The 24603-nt window shown below is 38.6% G+C and overlaps 1 protein-coding gene across 1 annotated transcript in view; it reads right to left on the reverse strand.

The window, feature by feature from the left end:
- enpep (glutamyl aminopeptidase) overlaps positions 1-24264 on the reverse strand; it is a 32013-nt gene extending 7749 nt beyond the window's left edge. The window contains exons 1-17 of the mRNA XM_059352911.1: positions 23542-24264; positions 19262-19403; positions 17677-17811; positions 17436-17556; positions 15137-15291; positions 12138-12251; positions 11912-12046; positions 10360-10425; positions 10200-10265; positions 9317-9477; positions 6437-6519; positions 6121-6257; positions 4839-4894; positions 4603-4750; positions 3329-3402; positions 2869-2973; positions 1535-1708 (exon numbers count right to left, since the gene is read on the reverse strand). Of these exons, the coding sequence (XP_059208894.1) occupies positions 1535-1708; positions 2869-2973; positions 3329-3402; positions 4603-4750; positions 4839-4894; positions 6121-6257; positions 6437-6519; positions 9317-9477; positions 10200-10265; positions 10360-10425; positions 11912-12046; positions 12138-12251; positions 15137-15291; positions 17436-17556; positions 17677-17811; positions 19262-19403; positions 23542-24182 (2513 nt within the window). The 5' untranslated portion in view covers positions 24183-24264. The remainder of the gene's footprint in view (positions 1-1534; positions 1709-2868; positions 2974-3328; positions 3403-4602; positions 4751-4838; positions 4895-6120; positions 6258-6436; positions 6520-9316; positions 9478-10199; positions 10266-10359; positions 10426-11911; positions 12047-12137; positions 12252-15136; positions 15292-17435; positions 17557-17676; positions 17812-19261; positions 19404-23541) is intronic.
- Between the last annotated feature and the right edge of the window lie 339 nt (positions 24265-24603).

Here is a 24603-nt window from a genome sequence, read left to right on the forward strand (position 1 = left end):
TGTTTTAACGTCCTAACACTGGCTCCCAGTATGCTTTAGAATTGGTTTTAAGATTTTACTGATTACTTTTCAGGCCCATCATGGCTTCACCCCCTGCTACATCTCTGACCTCTTAACTCTATGGAGTCTTACTGGGCTATTTTGTCCATCTTTGAATCCTTTTCATGTCTTTTTGTGTCTTTTGTTGTGTCTTTTTTAGTTCTTTTGTGTCTTTTTTGGTCACTTTGTGTCTGTTGTTGTGTCTTTTTCAGTTATTTTGTGTCTTTTTTTGTCATTTTCAGGTCTTCTGTGGGTTTTTGTTGGTCTGCTTTGTTTTTACGTCTGGATGTGATGAAGAAGCCATGCTTTGGCGCTTTTGGAGACTCCAGAGGGTTAACACCCTACACACCAGTCCATACTATGAGATCCTCAGGCAGAGGTCTCCTGACTGTTCCAGAGGTTGAAGACTAAGGGGGACAGAGCGTTGGCAGTCAGGACCCCGAGGCTCTGGAACAACCTGCCCGAGGAAATCAGGTCGGCTGAGTCAGTGATCTCTTTTAAATCTCTTCTTAAAACATACTTTTATTGGAGCGCCTTTTCTGATTTTACCTGAACTTTACCTTCCCTTGATCTGTCTTTTATTGCACAGAACTATGTCATTCTCTAACATTATTTTTATCTGTTGTTTCATGTCTGTTTTTAACTTGTGTAGAACCTGTAGAACCTGCTTGTAGAACCCTGTAATAAAAATCTGCACTTGAGTCCATTGAAAATGTAATAAAACCTGATAATGTAATAACTTCCTGATAATGTAATAAAGTGCATTTCCCAATAATGTAATACACTTTTTACCAATAATGTAATAGAGTATAACACCAAGCACCTTTAGATTTCAAGAAGCTGTTGAATCATTCGTGTGTCATGGATACCTCGTTGGTGAAAAACGGATGAACGGGTCAAAAGTGAATAAACATTCAACTTTGACCTGTTGGTGGCGCTAGAGCTCTTGAGCTAGAGTTGCCTACACAGTATCACCACTTGAACCCAAGTAATGGGTGGTCTGCTGTTAAATTATTACAATATTGGGGAATTATTACATTATCAGGACTTGTGAAATAAAGGCTAACCTGATAATGTAATAACCTCCCATTAATGTTATACTTAATTACATTATTGGTTAAAAAACAGTGTATTACATTATTGGGAAATGCACTGTAATACATTATCTGGAAGTTATTACATTATCAGGTTTTATTACATTTTCAATGGACTCAAGTGCAGAATTTTATTACATTATCGGGGTTATTACGTTATCGGGAATTTATTACATTATCAGGTTCTACAACTTGTCTTTGTAAAGCACTTTGTAACATGTGTTTTGAAAAGTGCTCTATAAATAAAATTATTATTACTATATCATTATTACAGGAGAAAAACACCACCATGGCTCTCGAACCCAGGTGCATGCCTTACCAAATATGGGCTCTCCTCACAGCCAAAGTGAACTTATAAAAGTTTTCTTCAGTTATCATGTCAACCATACTGTTTGAATTACTTGTAGAGGAGTTTCACGTTGTCCACAGAGGCCAGTCCGTAGAGCAGCTTGTCCTTCTCCTGAGCCAGTGAAGTATCTTTGTATCTCTGGAACATTGTGTTCCACTTTTCCTCGGTGCCTGAGTTCTTCATGCCATATCGATACACCAGCAGTCTCAGGTTCACTGCCACACTGCTGCAGGTCAGAAGTTCAAGAAACTTTAATGTCAGCTTACAAGAGTTGAACAATTTACCAGAATGATACTGCCCTACAAAGTCTAACTGCAGTAACTACTTTTTGGTCGAAATTGGGTTATGACTAAAAATTAACTCCTTGATGTCTGTTTTATCTTGTGACAAAGTTTTAAATTTCAATTTTGCTTTATTAGATAGAGAAATTGTTGTGTAAAGATTGCAGTAACTACAAAATCCAACTCAAAACCAAAGCAGACCGCAGTAATTGTACTTATCACCTTCTGCTTTGGATATACTTATTTAAACATAAAAACAAAGCAGACCGCAGTAAGTTCACTTATCCTGTTTAAGTTTATTTGATAGGAATATTATTATATAGTAAAAAAGTGAGATAAAATTGTATTAAGACAAAAAATGTAACATTACTTTATATGTCTAAAATACACAAATCTTTGAATAGAGTTGTTAAACACTTTTAAATATACTTCACTACATACACTACACAACAAAATCAATTTGAAAATGTTTATTCACTGAAAACAAGACGAACACTGAAAGAAGACGACAACATTGTAGTTACTGCTCTCTCTTTATCATTACTATTAGAACCTTTTAGTGCAAAACCAGAGTGCAGTAACTACATTTTGGGGGTCAAAGGTCAAATAATTCATCATGAGTTTTGAGCATAAAAATGTACATCATCACTACATGTAGAAATAAATGACCTACCTATAACCCATTTGGCTGGTCAGTTAAAAAACGTTAAAAAACTTTAAAGCAGTTTTTCTCAGTTTTACTCTTTGCGTAGTTACTGCAGTTAGACTTTGTAGAGCAGTATAGCTGCATTATGAATATGTTGTTTGTGGTGTTACTTTTCTTTTCTCATAGTAACTTTTTCAATGTTTACAGGGTGACACTGTGTCATCATATTGCAGGTTTGGGTGTCAGAATCAAAGAACAAAGCTTTCTAACTATCTAACTATCTATATCTTAATGTTGCACAGTCTTGATGTTCATTCTGCTGGTCATGCACATGATTGAAAAGATACAGTATATAAAGGACGTAGGCCTGTCCCTTTAGAATACTTTATTATCAGTCTGTGAGGATGTCTGACCACAAATCAGCCACAGACATGTAAAGCTTGAAAAGAGAGCGGATACCTGAGACTTCCATCAATCCACTGGTCAAAAATGCGCGAAGCTTCATCCAGAGCCCCCTTATCTTCCATCTGACAAGCGATGCTGAGCACAGTCTCCCTCAGTAACCTGCCAATCACACCAACAGTCACATGACACCATCAGTGTTAACAGCCCCCCCCTCATGCCTCCATGGTTGAAAAAAGAGTGCGAAAGTGCCCTCTAGAGTGGTGAAAACGAGAGGAAGTGCCTCATTGGCTGCCCTTTACACATGAAAAAACTTATTGATTGCCCTCTAAGGTTCCCCTTCATACAATAAATTATGATGATGTGCCCTCTAGAGATTCAATACGGTATCACCCAACTGTGAATAATGTTATGTGAGATGTTTGCTCTCATTTAGCTCTCAAAGTGCACAAAATAGATGCATTTTACTTTTCTCCCTACCCTTCTAACAGTCTGAGTTCACTGGTTCCTACTGTACCTCTCTGTCTGTGTTCCAATATCATTCCATCCAAGTTGTGCTGTGATTGCTTTAACATGGCCACCAAACAGTTTCTAGTGAAAACGAACAAAAACATAGTTCTTCATTAACACAAAGATGCTTTACAGTCAGTTTTCTACTACACCATTACGCAACAATACACAGAGGCCCTCATTTATCAAACGAGCGTACAACAGAAATGTTTTATAGAATGTTCTACCTTATTATTTGAATGTTTTCTCCTTCTCTATCCTAAATCAATACATCTTGTGGTAACACTTTACAATAATTTATCATTTATAAATAGTAAACAGATAATTAACACCATATTAAGTATATTAATGCTTATAAAATGATTCAAATACCTTTAAGAAATTGGTTGAAACCATCTATAAACATCACTTAGATGGTGTTACCCATCTTGTAATTCACTGAGGCTGTTGAACAACTCAATCATTACATCATTGACTTGATTTATGTTTTAAGTAGGGCCGGGACCTTAACGCGTTAATTAAGATTAATTAATTACACAAAAATGAACGCGTTAAAAAAATTGACGCATTTTAATCTCACTTATTTTTGCACAGCGGAACGTTTCTCACTGGATGAGTTTCAGGCGGACCGATTATACTGGAGCACCAACTAGCGTTGATGAGTTGAGACAACAACAAACCACAGTGAACATGAAGGAAGAAGCTGATGAGACGCTTTGGTTGGCCCCGTGGATGATGGGACATTTAGTTACTAAAAACCAACGGATGGAAGCGTCCATAAGAGCATGGTTGTGTTGCTATGCAACAAGGAATTCACATATCACCGCAGCACATCCAGCCTCAAGTATCACCTCAATGCTAAACATATAGCAGCTAGCGGCTAGTGTGCTAGCTAGCGTGGAATGTGTTTTACTTCAATAACCAAAGTATTCTAGTTTACAGAAGGTCTACCTACCTATAGGCTACCTGGATTTATGAAATGTACTATATTTCTAAATATGCTATTGCTACACTTAATGGCAAAAATTGCACTGGTCTGCTGGACTTGAACAAAAATAAACAATATTTTTGTTGCTTAAGCTTATGTATTAAAATGTGATTAATTTCGATTAATTAATTATAAAGCCTCTAATTAAATAGATTAATTTTTTTAATCGAGTCACGACATCGGCCCTAGTTTTAAGTAAAACGGAAAAAGAGTTTGTTGAAATTCCAGATCATGGATAGAGTTTTTAGGTTGGAAAGACTCGTGAACACTGGAAGGATAAGCAGCTCCCTTACCTGAAACCTCGGGTAGACATCGCTGCCTGCCAGCATGTCCCGAACATAGGCGATAGAGGAGGCCACTCGGTTCCACACTATGTAGTCCGTCTCATTGGTCAGGTACTTGGTAAGATTGAAGGCATTACCATAATCTATAATATCTGCCCTGAACAGTGAAATCAAAGAGTTGCAGTCTCTGCATATGATGCTGTAAATGTTTGTACAGTAGCCTACCTCTAAAGGTGAAATCTTACCTTGCAAAAGCAAAAACATCATCAATGTAGCTTGTGCGGTCAGCTGCATCAAACTCCTGTTGAAGAAAGAAAACACAGTCAAATACTGTACAAGTTTTACATTACAGTCAGAGTGAGTTGTTTGGTAATTGTAGCATTTATGTATCATAAAGTGTCATTTTATGCTCTGGTTCTCCATGTTCTCACTCTTCTGCATCAAGCCTAAAACTTACAAAAATAAAATCTTAATTTTATAAGTCTTTAGAAAAATGTCATAATATTCGGGAGGGGTTTGGCTGCAGACCTGCACTGTGAGGTCCGGGAGGTGATTTGAAGCCTTTCAAAATAAAAGCGAGTCTACCGGAAGCACGTATTTTTCGTTCCCCGTGTGAAGTGTAGAGACCACCAAGAGATGTAAAGGCAAGTGACAACAGCTTTTTTTCATACGAAGAAACAGAAACAGTCTTAATCACTAGAACGTTACGTTGCTCACTATATTGCCCTGTAAAGTTATATTAATTTGAAAGAATCAGGTTTTGGACTTTTTTTTAATTACACATAAACATATTTACACATAAAATGTATACCCAAGACCCAAGAAACAAACACGGGCAATGAAAAATATGTGCTTCGGGTAGACTTGCTTTTAATTTTGAAATGTTTCAAATCAACTTCCGGACCTCACAGTACAAGTAGCTTGATATTTTCTTGTGTTTTTTCACCTTATCCAATTGAACTGGAAATATTATATTATTATTATATTTTTTTATCTTTTTAAGTCTGCAGCCAGACTCTCTTGTGTAATATTCTGAGAAAAAGACGTTACACCATTGTTTTGTGAACAAGGTAAATGGTATGTTACAATTACTTTGGGTGACTGAGATTACATGTGTATGTTTTTCCCTCAAAAATGTTAAATAAAAGAATTTCAATCAAAGATTTTCCCTGTCACACTGGCCCTCTACCCCATCCTTGTGAAAGTAAATTAGCATCAAACAAAAGAAGTTATACTTTTATTTTTTTAACTATGTGAGTCATGTCTTTCATATATGGGAATATGGTAGATTCTAGGAGATTTAAAGTGTTTGTTACAAGGGTGTCACTATGGGTTCTTATGGATTAAAAGTGTTTAACAGCTCTATTCAAAGATTTGTTGTTTAAGATGTTGTATTTTAGTCTAAATATAATTTTATCTCACTTTTTTTACTTAATCACTATCTAGATAATAATTTCCTTTTCTCAATTTTGACCAAAAATGTAGTTACTGCAGTTAGACTTTGTAGACCTCTGAGGACAGTCTTACCAAGTGCTTGTCTTGAAGCTGTTGACTGATAGCGTCCCACATGAGGTCATCATGGTTGACTCTGTAAAAGCCAATGTGATCGTTGTTAACCTTCAGCAGCCCGTCCACTGAGGGTGTATAGTCCGCGATGAAATGATCTGGGTTTAATCAGGAGGAAAAATAGACCTTATTTATTTTTTATACATCATAGTGAGAAAATAGACTAACTCTGATGGCTCTCTCTGGATTAAAGACAGAGTTCTGATTATACAGTATTTATTTGATCATATTGAATGTTTTAAAGATAATAACACTAAGCTACAGCAGAGCATATTACCTTTAATGTTCTTGTCAAATATAAACGAAATATTTTTGTCACTGTTCACAGAGTGCCATTTGACTGGAATTGTCCACTTGTACCTGTATCAAAAACAAATTATTAGTGTGCTGGCAACCAATTATATTATAAAATACATTTACATTTGATCCTTTAAAGCTGCACATTTATCTCTAAATGTTAAGCCTGTTATCCTGAACAAACAAAATACGTTTAAAAAAAAGTTTTACATAACAGTCAGAGTGAGTTGTTTGAGAATTGTAGCATTTATGTATCATAAAAGGTCATTTTTTGCTCTGGTTCTCCATTTTCTCACATCATGCCAAGAAGTTGGCGTCAGAGGTGAAAAGCATGATATCAAAAATATGGCTCTAAAATGAATTTAGGAATGACGTTGGAATATCTTGAGGAAAAAAACATCATCATTTTAAAAGCCTAAAACTTACAAAAATAAAATCTTAATTTTATAAGTAAAAAAAAATGTCATGAGAATAAGTCATAATATTCTGAGAAAAAGACGTTATACCATTGTTTTGAGAACAAGGTAAATGGTATGTTACAATTACTTTGGGTGACTGAGATTACATGTGTATATTTTTCCCTCAAAAATGTTAAATAAAAAGAATTTCAATCACAGATTCTCCCTGTCACACTGGCCCTCTACCCCATCCTTGTAAAAGTGAATTAACATCAAACATAAGCAGTTATAATTTTATTTTTTTTAACTATGTGAGTCATGTCTTTCATCCGTTTACTAAAAGACAGAAAGAGAGCTGGAAACCTGCATTCATCCAAGGTTATAATAGTTTTGTTTTTTCATCAGTTTATCAGGTAACAAACAATTCAATTCTTACACTACAAAAAAATATGAAATGAGACTTATATGTCATAATAACTCCACAGACTTCATTCAGTTTTTCATGGTCCATTCAAGTGGCTGAAAGCCAACCGAGCAAAAATCCAAAAGCAAGTGGGCCCTATCCTGATATGACCCTTCTGTCTTATGTCCTGGGCTTTGAGCTTTAGTTTCCACCTCAGTGTATCACCGTCACCTCCTCTATGGGCTGAACCCTCTCATCTCTGTCACAGGAGCTGCAATCTCACATCCTGCCTGCTTCGCCTCACTGCCTCAGCCTTTCTCCTCCTGGATTCCCCTTCAGTCCCCAGCTGCAAGTTATCCATAAACTGTTGAAATCTCTCCCTGTACTTCCTGTGTCTGTATCCTGTACCCTCTTTGGTCCCTCTTGAAACATAATATTTCTGATCATCAGCACTAGATATCAGCTGGTAAGTTCTTAATTGGAAATAAGTATCTGTATAAGTAGTATGGCGTCATACTGAGTCATCACACATCTTTCGTGTCACGCGCGCAGATTTCAACTACTGCGCGCACATATTCAGCAACTGAGTGAAGCAGAGGCAGGCGCGAGCGAGTAAAAAACAACAGCAACACGCACAACAACACTGTGCAGCTAATTTGCGCGCGCTGGCTCACTCCAGCTCTCGCTCTCTCTCTCCCCCATGCTCGCTCGCGGTGGAGTTCTGCTCGCTCGAAGCGAGGACTTTTGACACATTGGGGGCGGAGACCAAGGCTGACCCCGGCTCTCTTATGATTGGTCACTTTCCAGCCCTTCATGTGGGCGCCTTTTCAACAACGGTTGTTTCATGGCGTTCACGACCACAACTCTCCGCTTCATCACTGGTAATAAAAAGGTTAAAAAGTGCTGTTTCTTGTTTCTATTGGTGTAAATTGTCGTATATTTTATATGTATAAAAAAGACAGAAGTTCATATCAGACAACACATGCCGTGTAAACACACATATGTAATGGGATTACTGTATGATCATTTGTATGATGTCCATTGTAAAAGGCATATAAAACATAGGCATATAGAAACAGGAAATAGCACTTTTTAACCTTTTTATTACCAGTGATGAAGCGGAGAGTTGTGGTCGCCATGAAACAACCGTTGTTGTTGAAAAGGCACCGACGTGGAGGGCTGGAAAATGACCAATCATAAGAGGCCCGGCGTCAGCCTTGGTCTCCGCCCCCAATGTGTCAAAAGTCCTCGCTTCGAGCAAGCAGAACTCCACCGCGAGCGAGAGCTGGAGCGAGCCAGCGCGCACAAAGTAGCTGCACAGTGTTGTGCATGTTGCCGTTGTTTTTTACTCGCTCGCGCCTGCCTCTGCTTCACTCGGTTGCTGAATATTTGTGCGAAGATCAAACAAGTGCACGCTGCAGTTGAAATCTGTGCGCGTGGCGCAAAATAATTTACAACTTAAATTTCAACTGCCACGAAGATGTGTTATCGCTCGGCAACTTATGACTCAAATATGTCGACATAAAATAGTATCTATCTGGTAGCCTCTGGACTTTTTGTATTGTTTAAAGCAGTGGTTCCCAACCTTTTTCTTGAGGGACCCACATTTTTACCATTGTAAACTTTGGCGACCCCCCTCTTGGGGGCTAGCTCGCCGAGTTTTCGCCACACAGTGATGTGACACACAGTAATATGTAATAATTTTGGTTTTAAGAGGTTAAATTTACACTTATATGCTAAATTACTTACTTTTGAAAAAAGCAAGACATTCACACTTGCATGAAGCCTTGTCATGTGTTGTGAGTTTGTAGATTGGCTTTTTTCAAATTCACAGGTATAGATGTATATATTTAACACATTAGATTTATTACATCCCTTAAAATCAAGAGGGCTTCGCGACCCCCCATGGATCTTTGGCGCCCCCCTAGGGGGGTCGGGCCCCCCCGGTTGGGAATCACTGGTTTAAAGGATAATGATATCATCCTAATTTCAATTAGAAAGTTTAGTAGAGGATTTAAGGAGTGGGAGGTATTTTCTTCTTCTTCTTAGTATCACTGACCCAAAAGGTGAAGGAGGCTCGTTGGCATCAGCTTTAGGATCCAGTAGGAAGCGCTTTTGGCTCAGTGTGGCATTAGTCTCTGAGACAGATAGGTCCACCACAGGATAACCCATTTGTTTGGTCCATGTATCCATTACATCTGCAACTGGCAACCCACTAACCTGGTCACAGAGATCAGAGGTTGACTACTGCTCACAGATATTCACAGAGAAAACATAAAGCAATATTCCAGCATTTTGAGGACCATGCGTCTTTGTGAGATGTTCATATCAGTATGGATATCATGTTTCTGAGTTAATTAAGGGATTAGCCTAGTTTTGCTGGAAGAATTGGAAACAGGGGAAATCAGTTAGCCTGGCTCTGCCCAAAGTTAAAAAAATATATATATTTAACATTAACACACTTTATCTGAGTCAATTTTATTCTGTGAAAAAAAAAAATCCTGTCCTGGTTGCTAGGTTTGATAGCGTTGTGCATGTACAGAGACCTAACCTGAAGGTATGGTCATATGGCGTGCTCACTGATCATATCTACAGCTCATAACTGCTACTAAAACCACAAATGGTCTTTTTCATATCTCTGCTTGTGAAATATTCAACCAATCTGAAACATGCTAAACAGTTAGCTTGTTTTGAAGTTTGGACCAAGCCAGGCTATCCGTTGCTTTTCTTCGTGCCAAGCTAGGCTAACCACTTCCTGATCCCAGCTCTGAACATATCAAGACATGATACATACTATCTATCTTGTCATCTCACTTAAATAAAGAAAGCAACTAAGAATTTCATCTGAAAATATCAAATATTTCCTTTGATGGTTAATGATTGGTTAATGATCTGAGCTTGTACAGTAATTAAGGTTTTAAACTGATGAAGTTCAAACATACACTGGCGAGAGATGCCCAGAAGTTGGCTGTTTTGGCGTTCAGGAAGTAGTAGTCTTTCAAATATTTCTGGTGAAAATGAAAAGAAAAACAGCCATTCATCAATCAGCTATGGGATTGCTTATTAATATCTATCATGAAGCTGCAACAGTGTCTCACTTACTCGACAGCCGTCTCTGAATTTTTCTTTCCCCATCCAATCCTCCAACATCCTGAGAATGGACGCTCCCTGGATAGAGTTGGATCATTTTCTTTACAAATAAGATTTTGTTGCATTATGTATTGTGTGTATATTAGGGGTGTGACGATACTCTCAGCTCACGAGAACGAGACGAGACAAGATTTTCAGAAAACTACAATGACAAAATATGTGACTGGACCAACAGACTTTTATTTGACTTTTTATTAACCCAGTTGCACATGGAATTTGAAATGATTTATTATAACTCTTTACATGCATGATTTAAGCATGAGCTTTTAATAAACTTCTTCTACCACAAATTGAAGCTAAAACTAAAATTTCTAAAAGTTAAAATAAGATAAATAAAAAAATAAAATCCCACAGAGGGATTAATGAGACTCTGGAGGTGACGTATGGTTTTATATCGTTGCTTAATCGCTTAGCGACAGTTTCGACCGTGATCACATACACGACGGATTAAACACGGGAGACTCAACTGTGGCCGCCATCGCTAACTGCACAACATCAGCAGCTGATCAAAACATAGCAGCATGGCTAATTATCATTAACATAGTGATTGTGAATTAACAGCATCACTAACTGTGCAGTGTTAAATTCTCAGGCCACACCCTCTCTAAAGTCCTCTCATTCTGCACGTCTCCACAACAAGTTAGCCCCCAGAGGGATTTAGAGACTCTGGAGGTGACGTTTGGTTTTCACCGTCGCTAACTGTGCACAACGTCAGCAGATGAAAGCAGCATGGCTAATTATGCAAAGAGTCTCTGCTGATCATTAACATAGTGATTGTGAATTAACAGCATCACTAACTGTGCACAGAGTGTCTGGTGCTTGTTGTAAACGAACAGAGATCACTAAGTGAACACCTCCTGCAGCAGCAGCACATACACACTGTACTGCTACAGAGCTAACTGTTAGCCTATTAGCAATTTGCAGACTCCGGCTCTGCAGCTGGAGAGACTGCTGCAGGAGGACTCTGCCGCTTCGATTCGTTCTCACTCTTCTTAACAAGCCATCGGCTCCTGTGACATCATTCTGGCTGCCTGCTGCTTCCCCTCCTTCTCCTCGTCTTCTTCTTTTCCTTTTACTGACCCCACAGGTCACAAATAGAAGCTTGGATAACTCGGCGTCCCAGTGGCTCACACTGGTAGAGCGCTTACCATGAGGGCCGTGTGCTTGCTGCAGCGGACCCGGGTTCAAATCTGGCCTGAGGTCCCTTTGCTGCATGTCTTCCCCTCTGTCTCCCCTTTTCTATCTGTCTCTATCTAATAAAGCAGTAAAATGCCCCAAAAAAAATCTTAAAAAAAAAAAAAGAACTTGGATAACTCACAAATCTCACGAGACTGATTGACGAGACAAGAAATATCATTGAGTTTAATCTCGTGGCACGAGATCTCGTCACACCCCGAGTGTATATTGTTGATTATGTTTCTGATGTGTCATTGTTCCCAAAGGAAGGAAGATTACCTGAACCTAAGGTGGAAACCTTGAGTGTGTGGTTATAAAGTAGTCGTACCTTGCTATATGAGATGGCATCAAACACAGAGGTGATCTCATCTGGGTTCGACACATCCACAATGATGGGGTGAGAGGAGAGGAGGGCGTCGTCCACCATGACAGGAAGCACATCACTGATAATCATAATGTCTCGCTGTATACCAGAGGAGGACACAAGGCAGGTGTCAGACAACTGAGGTTCTCAAATTGACTGGTCTGGAATCATTCTGTAGAGGAGAACTCACCATGCCCCAGGTTGGCTCAGCTTCCTCCACACCAATGTACTCAAAGAAACTGGCAAAGCCCTCATTCAGCCAGAGGTCATCCCACCAGTCCATTGTCACAATGTTTCCAAACCACTGAAAAAAATTCAGTTGACATGAGTTTCGAGGGTGCAAACACAGGAAGTTTTATGTGGAATTATTTAATTATCAACAGTTATTGATGCAAACCCAAGACTTCCTCCATGTTTATCTTGATAAACTGTAGGGCTATCAGGATTAACCAGTTATGCCATAACTGTGTTTTTTTTTTGTTTTTTTTAGAATTGTAGATTCTATGATATCTATGATCTGAATCTGAATATAGGGATCTGATAAAAGCCTTCAGTGACTGGAGTCATAAGAACTATCTCCTACTGAACACCTCAAAGACTAAGGAAATGATCATAGATTTCCACAGGTTCAAGCCCCCCTTCAGCCAGTGAATACCTGTGGGGTGGACGTGGAGGTGGTGCCAAGTTCTAAGTATCTAGGTGTATACCTGGATAATAAGTTGGACTGGTCTCTAAACACAGACGCTCTCTACAAAAAGGGGCAGAGCCGCCTCTTTTTCTTCTTGAAGCTCAGATCTCAGGACATGTGTAGTGCGATGCTGCAGATGTTTTATCAGTCTGTGGTGGTAGTGTGTTGTTTTATGCTGCAGTCTGCTGGGGAGGCAGCATCACACACAGATGATCAGACTGGTCTAAAGAGCTGGTTCTGTGGTTGGACCAGGTTGGACACACTGGAGGAGGTGGTGGAGAGATGACCTGTCAACATGTTGGAGGCCATCTTTAAATACCAGATCATCTGATACAAAAAACCTTTATGGAGCAAAACAACAGCAGTGGACGGCTCCTCTCTCTCTGCTGCAGGATGGAGAGATTCAAAAGATCCTTCTCTCCTACAGCCATCAGGCTGTCTCATTCTAACAGAGATTCTACCAGACTAACTGAATTTACCCTCGGGGATGAATAAAGTAATTTTGATTGATTTGATTTGATTGCTATCCTGCAAGTTAAGAGCAGCAAGTTAACAGACACTGTTCTGGCTACGTGTGTCACACCGCGGTGAGGTTGTGTTTTATTTTGTGTTCTGGTCTTGTTATTTCCTGTTTTATTTTAGTAGCTCTCCTCTCGTTTCAGGTCACTTGCCCTTCCCTGTGTGTCATCTGTCTGATTGTCTGATTTTGTGTTCATTTTTATTTTCCCCCTTTAGTCCTTTTCTAGTTTTATCTTAGTGTTTTGTAGATTTCCTTATTTTCCCTACTAGGTTTGGTTCCTCCCTTTAGGAGCGCCTTTAGTTTGTTGGAGTTTTTTATTCTTAGTTTTTCCCTTGAGAGTTTAGATATTATTCCCTGTTCTTAGATTAGGATTTACCAAGTAGTTTATTAGTGTAGATAGGTTTCAGTGTTTTTCCTGCTTTGGAGCGTCTTTGTTAAGTTCTCAGCTCAGATTCAGGAGTTTTATAGCCTTTTGTCTTTAAGTGTGTCTGTCCTGCGTCTGAGGTTTGAGGTTTAATCTTCAGTACATGTGAGAGGGCCTGATTACAGCATGAATCCTGGAAGAGTATTTGTACATCATCATATTTAGATAAGCAGTCATTCCTGTGACTTTAAAGAGTTCGTTAAACTTTATGGACTGCCTCAAGGCCTCTTATCTGCCATCAGAGTGTAAAACAGCTGATATGATGGAAAGATTAGCTGTGCATCATAAAAAGCTTAAACAATGGCACATAAAGCATTTTCAACATTTACAATTCTGAACTCTGAACTCTTTTTTTCCTTCCTTCTCGTGACAGATCTTTCCTTCCGTGTATAGATTAAACTCATCAGACCATTGCTTAACTCTATGGAGTCTTGGGTTATTTAGTCCATTTTTGAGTCCTTTTCATCCTGCCTGTATACACCACTTAAAAAATGTTTAAATGCCATGTTGGTATATTTTTTTTCAGCACAACCTCACCTATATGACCTAATAATATTTGATTTTTTTATTCTGACTTACTGGATCAACATTTTGAACCAAAGAAAAACCAACATAAATGTGATCTTGTGATTGTGTGTGATCCTGTCATCCAACTCTGCTTTTTATTCTAGTGGGACTCTATTTTATTTGTGTCTTGTTTGTTGTGTATTTTTTAGTCCTTTTGTGTCTCTGTAAGTAATTTTGTGTCTTTTTTGGTCATTTTGTGTCTTTTTTTTAGTCATTTTGTGTCTTTTTTTGGTCATTTTATGTCTTTTTTTTTTTGGTCATTTTGTTTCCTTTTTTTGGTCATTTTGTGTCTTTTGTTGGTCATTTTGTTTCTTTTTTGTTTCATTTTGTGTCTTTTTTTGTCATTTTGTGTCTTTTTGTATCTTTTTTTAGTCATTTTGTGTCTTTTGTTGGTCATTTTGTTTAGTTTTTTGTTTCATTTTGTGTCTTTTTTGGTCATTTTGTGTCTTTTCTGGTCATTTTGTGTCTTTCTTAGATCATTTTGTGGTCAATTTGTGTCTTTTTTGGTCATTTTGTTTCTTCTTTGGGCCATTTTGTATTTTTTTGGGGGGGTCACTTTGTGTCTTTTTTGGTCAGTTTGTGTCATTTTGTGTTCAATTTGATTCTTTTTTGGGTAATTCTGTGTCTTTTCTGACAAATCCCAAAGTATCAAGTTGTTACTTTCCAAGGAGTCTCTGGCTTAAAGCTGACTGTCACACACTCAGGAGGTCAGAATGGACCTTTAAACTGATAGCAAAGGACTTAGATTAAAAGTAACAATACAATATAAAAAATATATAAATGTACAGACAGAGATATGTTTTAGTTGTTGTCTGCTTCATTATTTGTCCAAAATTTGTCGTATCAACTGAGTTTGTCTGATCTGAACTGTGAGATTGTGTTCAGTGAGGGGGGGTCGCAGACAACATGCATGTTAAATTGGGGGTCGCCACTCAAAAAGGTTGAGAACTACTGCTTTAGGGTAAGTAAACAGTAAGTAGATAGTGTTACCTGGTGAACCAGCTCGTGGGCGATAACACTGGCCACTCGCTGCTTGTTGTAGGACGAGGACTGGTTCTCATCATACAGCAGGTTGGTCTCCCGGTAGGTGATCAGGCCCCAGTTCTCCATGGCTCCAGTACCAAAGTCAGGGATGGCTATCTTATCTGGATCAAAACAGAGAGTCCGCTTATCGTGTGTTTTATTGCATTGCGACCTGACTAATAAATGAGACTTTGACATTGTATCTTTACAACTGCTGGAAATTCAAAGATTGAATGGATATACTTCATGAATATGTGCCCAGTGGAACAGAACCGCAGCCAATGGCAAGGACTTTAAGATTTGTTTTTGTTTTTTGAAAAACCCTAAAACACGATATGTGTGGCACTGGGGTGAAACATAAATGAAATGTAAGTACAGTAAATCAGACATGCTTAACACAATCTCTCTCTACACGTTTATTATTGATCTATTTGTCTATTTATTTTATACAGAGGTGTCGAGTATTCACATTCACTACTTCAGTAGAAGTATAGATACTAGGATTTAAAAAGACTTATGAAGAAGTAGAAGTATCAACTCAAGCTTTTTACTCAAGTAAAAGTATAAAAGTACTGGTTTTAAAACTACTTAAACTATAAAAGTAAAAGTAATGTAAGGGGGGAAAATGTCATTAAGGGCAAAAGCTTTGGCCCCGGGGCCACAGGGGCCTATAGAGCACTACTCTACCGCCCCAAGAAAAGCCATAATGACTATTATGTTATATTAAAATATTAATGTTGAAACATTTGGGATGCACCTGTTTCAGCTCCATTTATGCCCATTGAAAATTAACATATTTTTATATTTTTTATTTTTATATTTACCAATTTTCTAATTGGATCATGTGTGTGTTATTTTTGGATTGGCTGATGGCTCGTTGATCTTATTGATCGGGGCATGTTATGCTCCCGTTAAGTTATACGATAATCAGAGCATCTTGCTACACGTTCCACTGCATAAATAACGGTGTTACTTAGTGGACGTCACACCATACATTGTCATGCGTGAGAAAAACAACGTGTGGCGGGAGTGTTTGACAAAAGACCGAAATCAGTGACTGTCATGCTCAGTGGTGACACTACGGAGCCATGAACATCATGAACAGCAGGTACGATGGATGGCGTACCAACCAACAGGGTGCCGGTATATATTGGTATACCGTATTTCCTCAAATAGTAGCCGGGGCTTCTATTAATAAAAAATCAGTTTGGGACAGGGCTAATAATAGGGGCAGGCTATTATTTGAAGGAGCTTTTTTATTAAAAAAAGAAAATCAGAGCAGCTCTGACCGGCACCTTTTAGAGTGTTTTACACAGCGCATTGTAGCCAGTTACCCGGATGTCAGCCATATTGGAAGTACTGGGATGTAAACAAACAATGAACAGCACGCTGAATGTTCATTTGAAGCAGGATTTAAAATGTCTAAACTAGTAAAAAGCCCAGAAGAACGTGTGTAAACGGCTGGACTTTACAGAGAATGACTAGGACAGCAGGAGAAACAACCATATTTACCTACAGTACTAACTCGTGGGGCCAAACTTCTAAATACAGAAATCTGTTACCGTCAAATGATGTTTCCTGAATGGTGTTCAGGGTAGCATCACCTCCTGGTTGGAGTTAGGATTTCAGTTTAAGGTTAGGCCTTGTAGAGAGAACTGTTTGGGGTTCAGGTAAACTTGGGCTCATGTTAACAGCTTAAAGGAGGACTGGTTGGGGTCAGGGGTCAGGTTGGTGCAGGTTAAGGTAAGGGGGACACATATCGACGGGGAACAGACTTTAACACCGCTAAGACACCCGGCTTATAAAAGAGGCCGGCTTTTATTTACTAAAAACTGTTTTTACACCCGGTTACTAAATGAGGCCGCTCATTAATAGGGCCCGGCTTTAAACTGAGGAAATACGGTCTGTTTATACTTTTCATCCAACCACAATCACTCTATCTGAATGGAGCCATTCATCTGGGTGGGGGTTTTTGTGTGTGTGTGTTTTTTGAACGATGAAAATCTGTAATGAAAACAAGGCAAATGAAATGGGAGTAACAAGGCTATTTTTAAAATGTAAGAAATAGAAAGTACAGATAACTGCTTGAAATTATAAGGAGTAGAATTAAAAAGTAAGCCGAAAAATAATTACTGCAGTAAAGTATAGATACCGTAAAATTTCTACTTAAGTAAGGTAATGAAGTAATTGTACTTCATTAATTGACACCTTTGATTTTATATATTTCTTCATTTATTCATAGAGTATATATGTTGTGTAAGCATACCCAGTTTTGGGATGGAGTATGGCATGTTGAAATAATCCTCAAAGTGGTCAAAGATGATCTTGGTTGTGTTGGCTGCATACTCAGCAGTTGCTATCTGACTTGGCTGGGCGTAGATTCTCAACTATATAGGTAGAAGAAGACAAGACACACAACCTGATCATATACATCTGACAGAATAAGTTGATTTCAAATCTTTTCAACAATACTTGTTGTGAATTTGGACACATAATAGTAAACTCACAGGAATTCCTCGGGCTGAAAATCTTTCCACGAAGGTAAACCGGTGCACAGCAAAACAAACCAAGTAGGTACTCATTGGAATGGATTTCTGGAAGGAGGTCTTCTTTTTGTTGCCAGGCAGGTCTTGAGGCTTGCCCTGGGAAAGCAGAGGGAAAGGCTAATGGGTTAATGTGGATGTTACTCAGACTGTGGAGCTGGGTGGATCCCCTGCCCCAAAAACACAGGCACAAGATTGATTCCTCTGCTTTTAGTATTCAAAGTGTTCACTCAAAGACTGGCTTTCTCATTCATTGTGTTTCCCCTCTAGACCATGGGAAAGTTTGAGTAATCATGTGGCTCCTTCCACCTACAGCAACTATTTTCCAGTCAACAGGATGGGAAACAGTGTTATGAGGAAAGTAAAGTGCATTCCCAAGAAACAGAGCTATTTTTTTACGTTTCATGGTGATTTTCAGAGCGGTCATGTGACCTCTGATGTCATGAAATCTCAATGAAAATAGGCTCTCTGTGTTCCCACAAGCCTCCTCTTTACATACATGGCTTTATGACTTTATGCTGATAACATGTAGTTTAAGGCAAAAAACACATTGTTTTTCTCATGTAGTACAAATTTGCTATTTCCGCCTAATGTATTTGAATATTTGTGCTCACTGAGGTCCCTAAACAGGCTTTGAATGATATTAACTGGGTATCAGTGGAAAGCTGAGACTCTTGTGGATTCAATGAGTCCAGTTTTCTTCATGTAGGATGATGTTAGTCACAGCCTCATGAAACTTTACAACCAGAAACTAGAGACCTGGAGCATTCAGAGGATGTGCAGCTTTCCTACGTGTATTGACAATAAATCACAGCATGGATTTTTCTATGTTGTTCCAAAAGTCTTGATATATTGATGTTATATTCTGGATGGTTTTTTGACCATTTTTATCCATTCTGGATATGAATAAAATTGCCTAATTCAACACCAAATGTGTGTAACAAATGATATAAACTCAAAAAGTACTGCAACAACTTATGGGACATACAGTGTGACACTTCTTCAACTAGCTGGAACTCTGTTGAATTAGGTCAGTTACTTTAAAGGTGATGAATCATTTATTTTACTTACTCTTATATATTTTTGATTAATTGATACTATTTTGTAAAAATCTGTTTTCACTTATATATTTTTTAAAAGGCCAAATTATATTGACCATGATTTCATGTGTAAAAGCAACAAAAGGGTGAAACATCCAAGGGGGATGAAAACTTTTTCAAGCCATTGTAGTTGATCATGGAAATAGACTTCAAAGGGGCATATATTAATGTTATATACACCTTAATAGGTTTAAATAAATAAATCATTTAGTAATTTTTATTAGATATTTTTGACCAGAACAACTTGACACATACTCAAATTAATCTTTAGGTTCACATGTGGCATTTATTGTTGACCTGCTATCTCCCCCTTAACATCCACTGCCCACAACCACCAATTCTCAAAAAAAGGACTTTGGTAAGAGGTTTTTGGATATATAGCTTTTTTTTTGTTCAACATCTTTGTATATAAAATTATAAAGTTTAGGCACTGCTGAGTTAATTCCTACCTCAAGCGGCATGTTGGACAGAGCTCCATACTGAGCATCGTGGGTGATGGAGATGTTGTAGGTTGCCTTCTTGTTGGGCTCATCAAAGCAGGGGAATGACTTGCGAGCATCTGTTGGCTCATGATCAGTCGCAGCAATCTTTCTGGTGATCAAATAAAGGACAGATCATTGCAAATGTGTTTTTGACCGTGTGCCTTCATATCTTTATTTTTGTATAGCTGTTAGCGCCCAAAATTGTTTAAATTAAAATGATTTAATACAAAATACAACAAAGTAAAACTTGAAATGCAATTGTGTCTCTCTGACTGAGACTACCTTTGGCATTTTGCATCATTTACTTCCCCTAAACCAAGCCTTACCCCTGAGGGTAAGGCTTTACTTTTGAAAAAAAATTGTCATTAGGTGATAAACAGTGTGGACATCATAGACTCAGCCAGGGCCGTCTTTAATGTTAAAGTAAGGACCTTTATCACAACACTCATTTTGCATTCATCCCCTGAATATGTGGCTTGAATGTATGTCAGTTAAGTTATGTAGTTAAGTCAATACTTCCACTATGTGTTTTTAAGGCAGATCCAGACAAACCGTAAGAGTGATCGGTTAAATCTTAAAATCAAATTTCTAAATTAAACAGATAGCCAGTGATTGGGGTGATGTGATGTCAGGAGTCTGAAGAACATGTTGAAGAATCCTTGGGCAAGATACTGAACCTCAAATTGAACCCAATAATATTTACCATGTTACCATTTACCATGTTATTATGCCGCATAAAAGCTAAAAGTTGCATTGGAACCACTTCTTTTCAAACATTTGATAAAAACAGAAGTTTTAGCCTGTTGAGTTCAGAGATCTTTAAAAGAAGTTGGACCCAGGTGGCAACCTCCGTGTCTGCTGCATAAGCTGCATTCTACTGAAAATTCCAGCAGGGGGCGCTAAGTTTGGCTGCAAAAAAATCCATCTGTCCATTCATTTCAGTTCTAAATGAGAAAACTTCTCACTTGATTTATTACCTCAGAATTTTTTTTTAGGACAACACTATCGCTAGTAAAAAATCTTCTTCAAGACAATTTGATGTCAATAGTTCTAATAATGGCCCCATTTAGAAGAAAATAGAAGATAAAGAATCGGATGATTTGGGGCGTGGCTACCTTTGATTGACAGGTCACTAACAAGGCGAGCCGTCATCAGGAGAGAAGCAGAACAATGCGTATCCACGGCAACGTGTCAATAAAGTGATATATAACGTTATATAGATATAAAAAAGGACGTTTACCGATTTGGTCTCATAACTTTGACCCTTTCACTGTATTTTCACTTAATGACAGTTTATTTGAACGTTTTGTTCAGAAAAAATGTCTTGTTCAGTGTTTGGTTGGACTAACAGACGCTCCAAGGAGTCGCTGCTCAGTTTTCTAAGGTCAGTAACAAACATTTTGTTTTTGTTTTTTTGCTAGCCAAAACTAACATCCAGTTAATGCTCCAGTTAATGCTAACATGAATTAGCAGTAGCTTCTCTCAGTCAGGTTGAGGTGTAGAGAGGCTGTAGTCAGTGATCAGATCCCTCTCCTCCTCCACAGTCCAGATATGGTCTGCTCCCCGTATCAGAAACAAGATGGAGACGTAAGATGGCGACGAGTTTAACGCTGAACTCGATGCTTCCAACGGGCCACAAACCAATGGGTGACGTCACGGTGACTACGTCCATTATTTATATACAGCCTATGGTTGGACCACAGCCTGGTTAATAATAGGTTAAACATTTTGATGAGGAGCCATTAATAATCAATAAAATCCATTGACTGTTCCAAACACACTGAGCAGAAAGGACTTAAAATGGATGATGTTGTGGAGGTGGTTTGAAGGGTTTCTATGGACAGATTTTTTTTCTTCTGCAATGTAAACATGTGTCACCATTGGAATTCATTGTAACTGATATGAATCCAAGCCGAGCCCAGCTGCTCTCCATGAAGGAGCAAAACACAAATGTCCAGCCACCAACAGCTATAAAGAGTTCCTTTCTCAAAAGATAGATTCTGGATGGCATCACTTCAACAAAAATGTATTTGATAAACAAAACAATGCCAACTAGAGGTTTAATAAACAAAGCTTTGTGCCAAATTGCACAGTCTTTATCAGTAGATGGAGTTTGTTCATGGAGATGGATCATCTGTTAGAATTTCATCCACAGCACATCAACAGCATCTCCAAGACAACAGAAAAAAAGCCATTAAATGGACCTTTAGCTGGGAAATGACTATTTCCGAGGTCACGGATGAACCCTCCATCTTAAAACCAATGGGTGCTGGGACTAAGAATATACAACTCTAGACAAATGTAAATCTTTTGTGTAACAGAATGAGTTTGTCTTTAAGCACAGCTGTCTTTTTCAGCAAAAGACTTACACTCTTTACACTCAGTTTTACAGTCTTTATATGCAGCAGGACTGGACCAGGACTAGGCGCCCTGCCAGGATTATCAGCTGGCTTCCAAACATTCCAAACTTTATCCTGACTTTGGCTTTTGATAATAGTTTGCTGATGTTTTGTTTTATTCTTACTTCAATCCCTTATCCTAGAGAGAGAGAGAGATCAAAGAAAGAGAGAAAACTTTGGAGGGAGTGGGGTTTGACCCTTGGATACTTGGAGAACACCTCAATAAACAGTCACATAAACTCTGCCGATGTTTTCTATTCATTTGACGCACAGCAGACGTCATCATTAGGTGAAATGTGATCACTATACATGAAATTATTACAGCCTGTTCCCTGGAGCATCTGACTTAAACATTACTTGCTCCTTGAACATTGTCAAATAACTTGATTCATGCATTGATTTCTTGCAGACTTGATGACTGCTCTTTCATTTACTCCCTTGGCTGCAGCGAGTATATGATGCTGTCGCCAGACTGGTTGCCTATGACTTTTGGAATTGCATTCCTGTTTTACAAAGTTTGATAAAGCCTGCTTATTCTTCTGGTTAGTTAACCCTCTGGTCTCTCAAGATCCTCAGAAAAGCCACTACTATATATATATATATATATATATATATATATATATATATATATATATATATATATATATATTAGGGCCGGGACTTTAACGCATTAATTAAGATTAATTAATTACACGAAAATTAACGAGTTAAAAAAATTGACGCATTTTAATCGCACTTATTTTTGCACCGCAGAACGTTTCTCACTGGATGAGTTTCAGGCGGACCGATTATACTGGAGCACCAACTAGCGTTGATGAGTTGAGACAACAACAAACCACAGTGAACATGAAGGAAGAAGCTGATGAGACGCTTTGGTTGGCCCCATGGATGATGGGACATTTAGTTACTAAAAACCAACGGATGGAAACTCCATAAGAGCATGGTTGTGTTGCTATGCAACAAGGAATTCACATATCACTGCAGCACATCCAGCCTCAAGTATCACCTCAATGCTAAACATATAGCAGCTAGCGGCTAGTGTGCTAGCTAGCGTGGATTGCGTTTTACTTCAAAAACCAAAGTATTCTAGTTTACAGAAGGTTTACCTACCTATAGGCTACCTGAATTTATGAAATGTACTATATTTCTAAATATGCTATTGCTACACTTAATGGCAAAAATTGCACTGGTCTGTTGGACTTGAACAAAAATAAACAATATTTTTGTTGCTTAAGCTTATGTATTCAGTCATTATTCAATGGTATACTAAAAATCCATGTGAAAAAAATTACCGGTACTTCTCACTGTTCTCAGGTCAAATATTTATATGCGGTTAATTTCGATTAATTAATTACAAAGCCTCTAATTAATTAGATTATTTTTAATCGAGTCCCAGCCCTAATATATATATATATATATATATATATATATATATATATATATATATATATATATATATATATATAGTTAGGGCAATTTGCTCCTTTCAATTAGAATTTTCTCTGCTTGTACTTTGTATATAATCCCTAAAAGTCATTAACGTTCTTTGTTTATTAGGTTTAAACACACGTTTTAATCAGTATAAAACTGTGTTCAAAACACATGGAGACCTATTATTATATATTATTACTATGTTTTAATGTAATCTGCTTGCTACCACATTTTAGTGTTATAAACATCTGTTATAACTGCTGAATGCAGTGAGTCAAAATTAGTGCTTCCAGCATTTCCTTAAAGACTTAAATGTTGTTTTGTTGAGCAAAGCACTTTTTCTTTCTTTTTTTGCAAATCATTTTTGTTATGTATATTTATATATTCCGTATAACAGAATCTAATCAAATATCTTACTTGGTCTCCCCGTTCTCTGTGTAGATGACCCTGTAGAAGCCCACCACAGAGCCGTTGAGCCAGCCCTGGAAGTCCAGGCTGAGCACATATATCTCATCTGGAGCGGTAGCGGGGAGATCCTCTGTGGCCTCCACCACCACATACTGCTGATCTTTGTATTCAAAGCAGCTGCTCACTGCCACTTCTGTGTACCCCCCCTGGCTGTTCCTCATCCTCAGCCTGGGCATGTTGCTGACAAACGTCTCCCGAATGTGGAGCCACAAATGGCGCGTTGGCTTGGTGACCTCCAAGTGGATGTCCACTGTGCCTGTGTAGGTGTCGTCATCCAGGTCTGGTTCCAGGTGGAGGTCATAGTGGACCGGGTTCACGTAGCTGGGCAGACGGAAATCCTTCCAATCCCCGTTGGAGTTAGTGGAAGGCAAACAGGGCCCTCTGGCAGGCAGGGGGGGCTCTGTGGGGGCTGGTGTGGAGGGTCTGGGAGTGGTGGTGGCAATAATGGTGGTGGTGCCTGGCCTGGAGAGGCCCACCCCGAGGCCCACCGCCAGAGAGCACACCACCACCGTCACACAGATAATGACCACGTGCTTACTGCGGATGCAGTAACGCTTCTGCTCCCTCTCCATGTCCATGCTGTCAACCATGGTCACTTACAACTCTACAACACGTCTTTCTCCAGCTTCTAAAGCTGACCTGAAGTCAGAGCTGCAGTATTTGGCTCTTACAGTATTTAGATTAGCTGAGTGAGCTGATCCAAAGCTTGCCCCTGTGGTGTTGAGGGGTGGAGAGAAGAAAGAGGAGGAGAAGTGAGGAAAGGAAATCTGTCAGATAGTGAAGAGAATCTCAAATGTTGAGCAAGAGATTTATTCGGTCCTCAGGGCCATTAAAACGCCTCTTCCTGTTAAACATCTACAATCTGCCTGTAAATCAACAGCCAAAGTCCAACTTAATGTGTGATGTGTTTCAGAAATGCTACATGTTGTTCTCTGTGTATAAGCATGTAAATAGAACATGAAGTCAGTGACTTTAACCAGCTTAAAATAACTGAACCTATGTTTGTGTGTG

Source organism: Centropristis striata, chromosome 16 (genome assembly GCF_030273125.1).
Source record: "Centropristis striata isolate RG_2023a ecotype Rhode Island chromosome 16, C.striata_1.0, whole genome shotgun sequence".
In the NCBI taxonomy this organism is placed as follows: domain Eukaryota; kingdom Metazoa; phylum Chordata; class Actinopteri; order Perciformes; family Serranidae; genus Centropristis; species Centropristis striata.